Source organism: Penaeus chinensis, chromosome 37, assembly GCF_019202785.1.
Source record: "Penaeus chinensis breed Huanghai No. 1 chromosome 37, ASM1920278v2, whole genome shotgun sequence".
NCBI classification, from domain to species: Eukaryota; Metazoa; Arthropoda; class Malacostraca; order Decapoda; family Penaeidae; genus Penaeus; species Penaeus chinensis.
In genome coordinates, this window is record NC_061855.1 from 11111388 (window position 1) to 11121387 (window position 10000).

General features: G+C 38.1%; 1 protein-coding gene across 2 annotated transcripts in view; it reads left to right on the top strand.

The window, feature by feature from the left end:
* LOC125045259 (amyloid protein-binding protein 2-like) overlaps positions 1-9990 on the top strand; it is a 20307-nt gene extending 10317 nt beyond the window's left edge. For both annotated transcript variants that reach the window (XM_047642462.1, XM_047642463.1), the window contains exons 7-12: positions 345-467; positions 1772-1896; positions 3656-3789; positions 5070-5212; positions 6580-6745; positions 6904-9990. In XM_047642462.1, coding sequence (XP_047498418.1) covers positions 345-467; positions 1772-1896; positions 3656-3789; positions 5070-5212; positions 6580-6745; positions 6904-7133 — 921 coding nt within the window. In that variant the 3' untranslated portion in view covers positions 7134-9990. The remainder of the gene's footprint in view (positions 1-344; positions 468-1771; positions 1897-3655; positions 3790-5069; positions 5213-6579; positions 6746-6903) is intronic.
* Positions 9991-10000: the final 10 nt, after the last annotated feature.

Genomic DNA, 10000 nt, shown 5'->3' on the forward strand with positions numbered 1-10000 from the left:
AGCCTACAAGTTGCACAACCAGTAAAGCAGTTGCTTATGTAAGCCTAATGCCCATATTTTGGGCCATGAGATTGCTGGGAAGCAACTGGATCTAAGGATAATCGGAGGTGCTGAAATATACTCTTGAGTTATTATAATTTGTTATATACAAAACTTACTTTATTGCTTACATAAGATTAAGATTTCAAAGTATAATGAATCAATAACCAAATGGGAATCCTTCTGCTCTAAAGTAATTTACCTAATTGTCTCAATATACACAAGTTTACATATACAGACTTCCAACGACATGCATCCATACATAAATATATAGTTAAATACATTTATGTTTTATGATTTTCCAGGCAGTTATGATAGCCACTGAAGTGTTTGGCGACAAGCATCCAAAATATGCAGACACGCTTATTGATTATGGTTTCTACTTACTCAATGTGGATGCCATAAGCCAAGGTGTACAAGTATACCAGGTATGATTTGTTTTCTATTGCTCATTGATCAGATTATTTAATTTTTAAATTAGTTAAATACAGAAATCTAGAAAACTATGGCTAAAACTTTTATGAAAAAATTATCTGTCATTCAGGAACTATCACTCCTAACCCAATGACCGCAAATGATATGACATATGCATGCTATGTCCAGTGTAATTTTAGTTTATTAATTGTGTTTACACAGAGGTATCTTCACAAAATAGTTACCAAGCAGTCATTTAACCCCATGGTGCTGGGAAAATGGAGTTGTTCACTGTAGGTTTTTTTTGTGAAATATCTGTGCAAATAGATGGCTCCAAAAGTGTTAATTAGCCCGATACTGCTGGGCCATGCCTAGCAGCATCATAACAAACAGCTTGGTCTGCAGCATACAGCTGTACGCCACGGCGACATGCCAGAGCGCTTGGAGCAGGACGTTCAGCTTGATGTAGTAAACTCCCGTGCCCAAAGTCTGCTCGTTGCCATAAATCTCTAGAGTGTAGAATATTTATTTATTTTCTTCACCTGTCAGTGATGGGTTAGTAGACCTTGTGACCTCACCTGATTTCAGTTTTTTACTATTGATATCGATATCAATATTATTATTATTATTATTATAGACATAATAATTATTACAGTGTTATTGACATAACCAACAGCAATATAAGATCAACAACCCTTTATGGACAGGTCATGCGTCATAACATACCACTTTGTGAGTTATAGCTGTAAGTGCAGCATGACAGTACGTGGAGCAGGGAATTCCACTTCTTGTAACAGACTCCCGCACCCAGTCTCTCGACATTACCAGAAATCACCAGGGATTTCTGATATCCAGTGACATCAATTTAAAGAAAGTAGTTTAAAAAATCAAGGAAAAGGGTAAATGGGTGAGATGGATAGTGCTAGTAATTTGCTTATTGGTGACTTAGTACTGATGGAGCCATCTATGTGGAAGGAAACCTAATAAACTAAAATCACAGTGGGTATAGCATGTACATACATGCCATCCGTGGTGGCAGCAGGTTTCATAAAGATAAATTTTTATTATTTTTATTGCTATTAGTATTTTCATAGCATAATAATCATTATGTCAATAACAATTTCCTGCAAATTCAAGGAATGAGGAAATCAGGTGCAGTCACCAGGGCATACTCCTTAGTGACTGAGCATTTTTGGAGCTATGTACAACAATATTCATAAAAAGCTACAGTGAACAGTACAGAAACCCACAGTTAGTAGGTTAAGACAAGACAAGACAAAAAGAAGCTAATTTTTTGTTGTTTCTCTTGCCCTCAAAGACTGCACTTGATGTCCGCCAGAGTGTCTTTGGTGGAACCAACCTGCATGTAGCCATTGCTCATGAAGATCTGGCCTATGCCTCTTACGTTCACAACTATGCTTTTGGCAAATTTACACATGCCAGGTAAGTAAATCATAATAATGTACTTTAGTCTATGATTAAAGTTGGATGGTATGTGAAAACAGAACTGTAATGTCATGGCTTCTTTAATTGTGATTTAGATAACTGAGGAAGTTTATACATGCAAGATTGGTATTCCTGTTTGTGAGTGTCCATAAGGTTGTGTGTGATCTTGTACATGATTGTTAGTCTGTGTTTTTGTCTTCGTGTCTCAAGCAGGTCATGTTCATCTGTTTTTATGCATGTTATACCAAGTGCATATGTGTAATTGTGTGTATTAAACCAAGTGTTTATCTGTTCGGGCTACTCAAGGTCGTGCTTGGTGTAGTGGTCCCATACAGCTGTACAATACTTAACCCGATTCTGCCGCTTGGTCTACGGAGTACGGCTGTAGCACTTCGAGCGAGACGTTCAGTTTGATGTAGCGAACTCCCGCTCTCAAAGTTGGCTCGATGCCATCAATCTCTAGAGTGTAGAATTTTTATTTATTTTCTTCACCCGGCAGCGTTGGGTTAACCCCTTGATGACGGGTGAATTTTTTTTTTTTTTTTAAACTACATTCTGGAGATCAATGGTAACACTCTTATTTTGAGCAAAGGAGTTCGGTACATCAAGCTGAATCACCAGCTTGTAGCGCTTTGGCACGCCTCCGCGGCATTCAGCGGCACGCCACAAATCAAGCAGTTTGTTTTGACGCCTCACACCGTGACCCGTCGGGAAAAGGTTAACCCAATGGCGACGGGTCACAGCTATTGCCGTCATGACAATATGCCCGAAATGAGGCGTGCTATACCCGACGCCAATGGGTTAAGTGTTAGGTGTACAAGTGTGTTGTAAGCTCTGTGTAGGTTTCTCCATAGAAATTTCAATGTTCTGTTTGTGAGTGTTAAAAGTAAGATTGTTATTGAGGTGTACTCCAAGGTATTTGTAGGATGTTGTGGATGTCATTTGTTGGTTGTGTAGAGAGTAGGTGTATTGTTGTAGTGGGGATTTTGTGAAACATTTCCTTACATTTATCTTTTTTGAAGGTCATTTGATATGACTTTTCCCACTGTGAGAGGGCATCTATGTCATTTTGAAGGAGTCTGCAGCAGTCTTTAGTGTTAATTGGTCAAAAGAAAAGACAGTCTTTAGCAAAATGTAGCAGAAGAGTTGGATGTCGATAGTGGAAGGACATTGATTTATAGAAGAAAAGTATTCTGTGTTAGTAGGAGGCAGTCTATAGAAATCAGTGAGAAGGAGTGACTTAGTTACAGAGTTGGAGACCTAGGCAGTTTTGCAGTCTGTCAAAGTAACAAGATCTGATTTGATGGCAGTGAGGACACCACCACCTTTGCCAATGTTGGTGAGCGGTCTTTACATATGACAGTCATAGTCATAATAACAGATGCTTGCTTCTGTTATTTTCAATCATGGCTTCAGTTATTTCTATGTTTATTTGAATTATGTTTGCATCTGATTTCTGGATAATATAGTTATTTATTTGTTTACCTCTCTATGTATCTATTTAATTCTTTAATTATATTTTTGTCCCATATTTGTCTCAGTATCAAAAGCTTATTTAATTTTTTTGAGAACTGATAAACATATTTTTTGTTTGCAGTTTTAGAGATTATTATTATGATATATATTATTCAACAAATCAGTTCCAAGGGGCTCCTTGAAGGCCTTATCTCCCAGGCCCCAAATGTCTGACTAATTGTACTCTTACCTAACTATTGTTGCGCTTCAAGACTATTTGAAAGTAATTTTTCCCTTACAGATCTCATGCTGAGAGGGCAATTGAACTGATGCTCCGCCTCTTGCCTCCAGATCACTTGTTACTGTCTTCTAGTAAGCGTGTGAAAGCACTAATCCTAGAGGAGATGGCTATTGACAACCCAAATAAGGATGTTGGTATGTTTATGTGACCAGAGATGAATCTCTAAACTTTAGTAGCCTTTCCTAATCAAAATACTGCATACATATAAAAAAAAAAAATGTCATTACCATGACATAATAATAGATAATGATTCTTAAAAGGTAGTATTCAATGGAAGGTGTTTGTGTGTGCACTAGTGCATGCATTTGTTTAAATAAGTCTTGTCACCACCGCCCACACATTATGTAACTTGGACTTGGACTTAAAATGAGATCTTATGATTTTTGGTTTGTTCTGCATATAGAAGCTCTTTATCACCAAGGAGGCCTACCTGATCTCACTTGTTAACCTGTTCCTAGATTTTTGGATTTTATACATTTTGTATATTAGTAATATTATTATCATAATGTCAATAATAGTAACAGTATTAACCAATTGGAACTGGTTATGTGACAGCAATCAAATCATTAGGCTAACCTGAGTTGCTGCTCTGTCGGATGGTGGCTTGTAAGCCAGGCGTACACAAACACGTGTGTCGGTGACAAGATTCTGTGCCTCCTATTTGCAAAGTTATTGACATTTTTTACACAAACATTTTTAGCTTTTTGGCTTTTTCCATTTGATTTGCATTATCCAGATGGCAATAGACTTTTTTCTTTGCACAGACTCCATATCATCTCTCTAGGTTGTCTTCAACTCAGTGTAAGAAAAATATAACTATGTAACACTTTGTCATTTGTGTAATTATTAACATTTTTACATAATATTCATTTTTCTGCAATACAACCTGCGTCTCCACTCATGATGCCAGGAATATGATGCTGAGCATCCTCCATGGCATCCTCCATGGAGCCGGCGCTCTTCCAGGCACAGCACAGATGGGATTAATGCAAAATTGCTAAATGAGTAAAATAAATCCCCAATAGGTTTGTGTACTCGTGATGAGTCTTTTCCATCACCCCAACCTTCAGATGAAACACCTTTGACGGCAGGTTCACGACACCTGGCCCACGGCCAGATTTTCCCATGACAGCATGTTTACATCATCTACCCCTCGACCCAGATTTTTTCATGACGTAATGGTCACGTCACCCGGATCCAAGGGGTTAATATTAATAGTATCAGAAAAAGAAAGCATCTTTACCTAAAACTCAAGGAATGGGGTAATTAGGGGATTCTAATTGGCTCTTTGGAGCCATCTATACATAAACAAAATTTTCAAAACAAAACTACAATGGATGGTGGATGTACCTGGCAACAATTTATTTTAAACTAGTACATTGTGAGTTGCTATAATATTACTTTTTTTCCACAGAAAAGAAATACTTGGAAGAGGCCCATTCTCTGCACAAAGAAGCACTTGCTATGGCCATGCGTGCATTTGGGGAAATGAACGTCCAGACAGCCAAACACTACGGCAACCTTGGCAGACTCTTCCAGTCAATGAGGCTCTTCCAGGTTAGTGTCTGCTGTTGATTCTCTCTTTGTTGTCCTTATCTCTTCTTGTCTTTTCTTTATCATTGTGCTTTTTTTTTTGTTTTTTATACTTTTCATATCTTTCCTGTCTTATCCTCTTCTTATGTAATTCTTTACCATATATTTTTTTTCTCTTTCTGTCTGTCTTTTCTTTCTCCTTTCTTTTTTCTTTCTTCTTTTTTTATTCTCATTTCTCTCTTCTTTTCTCCTCTCTTTTGTCTCTTTTCTCTTTTTGCTATCTATTTTTTTCTTCTTTCCCTTTTCTCTTTTATGCTTTTCTTCTTTTCTTTTTTCTCTTCTCTTCTCTCATCTCTTTTCTTCTCTTTTCTCTCCTCTCCTCTCCTCTCCTCTCCTCTCCTCTCCTCTCCTCTCCTCTCCTCTCCTCTCCTCTCCTCACCTCTCCTCTCCTCTCCTCTCCTCTCCCCTCCCCTCCCCTCCCCTCCCCTCTCCTCTCCTCCCCTCCCCTCCCCTCTCCTCTCCTCTCCTCTCCTCTCCTCTCCTCTCCTCTCCCTCCCCTCCCCTCCCCTCCCCTCTCCTCTCCTCTCCTCTCCTCTCCTCTCCTCTCCTCTCCTCTCCTCCCCTCCCCTCCCCTCCCCTCCCCTCCCCTCTCCTCTCCTCTCCTCTCCTCTCCTCTCCTCTCCTCTCCTCTCCTCTCCTCTCCTCTCCTCTCCTCTCCTCTCCTCCCCTCTCCTCCCCTCCCCTCTCCTCTCCTCTCCTCCCCTCTCCTCTCCTCTCCTCTCCTCCCCTCTCCTCTCCTCTCCTCTCCTCTCCTCTCCTCTCCTCTCCTCTCCTCTCCTCTCCTCCCCTCCCCTCCCCTCCCCTCCCCTCCCCTCTCCTCTCCTCTCCTCTCCCCTCCCCTCCCCTCTCCTCTCCTCTCCTCCCCTCTTCCCTCCCCTCTCCTCCCCTCTCCTCCCCTCTCCTCTCCTCTCCTCCCCTCTTCCCTCCCCTCTTCCCTCCCCTCTCCTCTCCTCCCCTCCCCTCTTCCCTCCCCTCTCCTCTCCTCTCCTCCCCTCTTCCCTCCCCTCTCCTCTCCTCTCCTCCCCTCTTCCCTCCCCTCCCCTCTCCTCTCCTCCCCTCTCCTCTCCCCTCTCCTCTCCCCTCTCCTCTCCCCTCCCCTCCCCTCCCCTCTCCTCTCTGTTCTTTCCACTAAAATAAAACGGTTGCAATTTGCAATGTGGATGGTACCTAAGGAAGCAAAAAAGTGTAACTGATAGAACACAGTTTTAAGTTTTGACACTTCAAAGGGTAATTTTCTTTATTATCATTATTATTATTATCATTATTATTATCTAGTGGAATGTACTAATAATAATTAGATTAAATTAAAATTCACTCCTTATTACCATCAGGAAGCAGAGGAGATGCATCTGAAGGCCATCTCCATAAAGGAACAGCTTTTGGGGCCAGAGGACTATGAGGTGGCCCTATCTGTTGGCCATCTGGCATCCCTGTACAATTATGACATGATGAAGTATGATAAGGCTGAGCAACTCTACTTAAGATCCATTTCCATTGGTAAGCATGAAAGAGGGAAGGAAGAGGGCAATATTATTTTCTTGCAAAACCACTTTCTGTCTTTGGTAATGCCATTTGGTACTAATATGTAAAGTGTTTTCTTGAAATATTAGAACTAAACTTTAATAGCCAACTAACCATTCATTTCAACTTTCCAGGAAAGAAATTGTTTGGTGAAGCATATTCTGGCTTAGAGTATGACTATCGAGGGCTCTTGCGTGTATATAGTGTTCAAGCCAATATGGAAAAGTGTTTCAAATACCAGAATGTTTTGGCATATTGGAAGTTGTTGCGTGATGAAGCACAGGAAACACAGACCTCACCCTTCAAAGAACTCACAGAACCTTTACGGGTCATTGACACTCTGAACCAGTTCATGGCCCTGTAGGAATTTATCTACTTGACCTAAGTATTAAGTGCATCAGTGCAAGACTGCAGCTGATAAAGGTAGAAATCAAAATGGTTTGCATACAAGACCATAAGTTTTGCCATGACCTCACACCTTAGACGATAAACAGAAATGCATATTGACCATGAAGTGTGCAGTTGGCCCTCTCTCCATTAAGTCTGTTCACCCCCTTCTTAGGTGCTGATCTTTCATAACCATCTGCCATTTTATAGTTTTTGTGTGAATTTTAAGTTTATAGTCATAAGGATTTTCCAGCCAGATATGATTGATAGCCATGACATTAATTTAAAGCACCATCACATACAGTTTTCTCTGTCAGTGATTTAGGAGAATATTCAGGAGGAGGAGAATCATGCAATAAAGACCACTTGTGAAGTTGTTAATGATATTACGGATCAAATATCATACAGAACACTAATGGAAGGAATGTAAAGTCTGCATTAAAAGGGGAATATCTATATTTTGTTAATCTAAAGGAAAATAACTGTTGTAAGCAATAAAAACTTAAACAAGGAGGGAGAGTGTTGCCATAGATCTTTGTCTCAATTGCTGTTATGTGTCAGTGCATGGAACTAATTGAGTTTAATAGTTGACGTGAGTAAGTACAGGAATGCTAAAAAAATTCTTTAAACTAACTGCTAGCACTAGTTTACGATAGTATGCAAAAATTGAATGATGATTAAAGATTTTACTTCTTACTACCATTTATCTTCAAAGGAAGAGAGGTATACTGTATAAAGATGAGAGTGAGCAGTAAATTGCTAAATTTTAAATTTTATTATGTATATGTACAAATGGTGCTTGATAAAGCCAGCATTTTGTGAATTAGTAAACCTTTTTGTTTGTATCATATTAAGTTTTGATTTGTATGATTTGAAATTTAATATATCTTTTTTAAATATTTTTATTTATATGTATTTGATTATGAAGGGTATATCTCTGCAGCTCTACATATTGAAAGAGAATCTCTGATGTTCAGTCAAATCAGTTTTAACATGGTGTCCTTTTATCAGATCTCTATTTAATAGATAGAACTTGAATATTTGATATATTATACTATTTGAAAATTAAAAATATCAAAGTAATATATTAGTATTATGGTTTTAAGATTTGCATTGATACAAGAGGGCTTGTTAAAATTCCTAGGTGTGAATCTACCTTCAGGAGAGGTCGCCTGTAAATATGTGTATAGTTCATACTGCTGCTTAAGGCCCCTCCATTTTTGTATGTGATAAAAGATGAATTTATGTGAATCAGGGCGTAGTCTCAAAATGGAAAGCAGTTTGAAGGGAAATTAGTTGTACAAGATTGCAGCTGCACTATGTGGTTTGTGCACTGTCTATCTAGTTATGGTATGGATGAATTTTGCTTATTGAAAATACATTTTGCAAGGATTATGCTGAGGTAATATATGGGAATCCCAAAACTTTTAGTGATTTGTTGGTGACATTTACGTCAGAGTTATTTATCTTTCATATTATTAATGTTAAGGATTATCACAAATTGTTTGTAAGCAAATTAATTTTCCTTTTACATCCATGTTCAAGATGGATGCAAAACTTGCAAGCTTTACGTATGTGTGATATGCTTTTATCAAGGACTGATTGTATTCAATTTATTGGGGTTCCTTTTTCTGATGGCTGGATTAATACTAGTAATGAAATGCTAGTGTTTCATTATCTTTTTCAGTTAACATCATGTGACATTGCCAGGATTTTCCTTTTCTTTTCTTTTCTTTTTTATTTTATTTTATGTGCTGTCATGACATGGAGAATGTGGAAATGTTTCTTCAGTGTCATTTCTTTTGTAATGAAACTGGAGGGTTGTTTTTGTACTCAGGTGATTTAGGGTGATCTCAATGAAGACTTGGTTTGTGGAGCACTTAGTGGAACAATAGTTAACAATATTTATTGATTTTCAGTAAAAGCAGTCAGAATCATTGATATCATTCTCTTGAGATAACAACAATGAATTGTAGTAAACCAAATTGACATTTTGGATCTAAAGCTGAATTTAGATTTAAATGTAGTCAAGGTTTACTCTATATATATACCCTTTTCTCTATTAACCCAATAAAATACATTTCAACCTGAAAATTACCGGTATTTATTGTTATTATTTTACAAATATATATATATATATATATTTTGGTTATGGCATGTGGCCAATTTTTCATTATGGTACTTGCTCATTTGAAGGCAGCTTTTCGATCTGTGTAATATTAGATGCTTTATCACAGCAGGTGGTGTGCTCAGAGGTCTTACTTTGATTTTGAGATTTTAGCCTTCTCTCAGTTACATTCTTGTGTTCAGAATTTGTTTGATTTTTTTTTTTTTTCTAATTAAACCTAATGAAGATTTTCAAATGCTTAGAAAAGGGGAGTGAGTATAAGAACAGATCTGTAGCTAGAAAATAATTGTATAGTGATAAGGCCATAGGGAAAGTGAACCGAATTGTACATGCATTTGATAACAGAACATAGGGGAATACTATCACTTACAGTTCTGTGCATAAATATCAATCAAAGCTCTTATGAAGTAGCATAAGAACTCCCATTGGTAGACTGCATAAAAGGAAAGATGATTACTACAAACATTTTCAACTTCTATCTTTGTAGCCATTTCTGTGCACCATTGTTTTGCCATAGATATATATGCACATATTAACTGTTGAGTGAGACTCCCCCAGTCAGTGGCACATGCTAGTGGTCAATGGTAATACCCAGCTGGGTGTATAAGGCAGAGTGTATCATTGGAATACACTTTTCTCACATACAGATTTATGAGATTGTAAACTAAAGAGTGTATGCAACAGTAATAAAAGAAGTTTATCTTGCTATTCTTTTT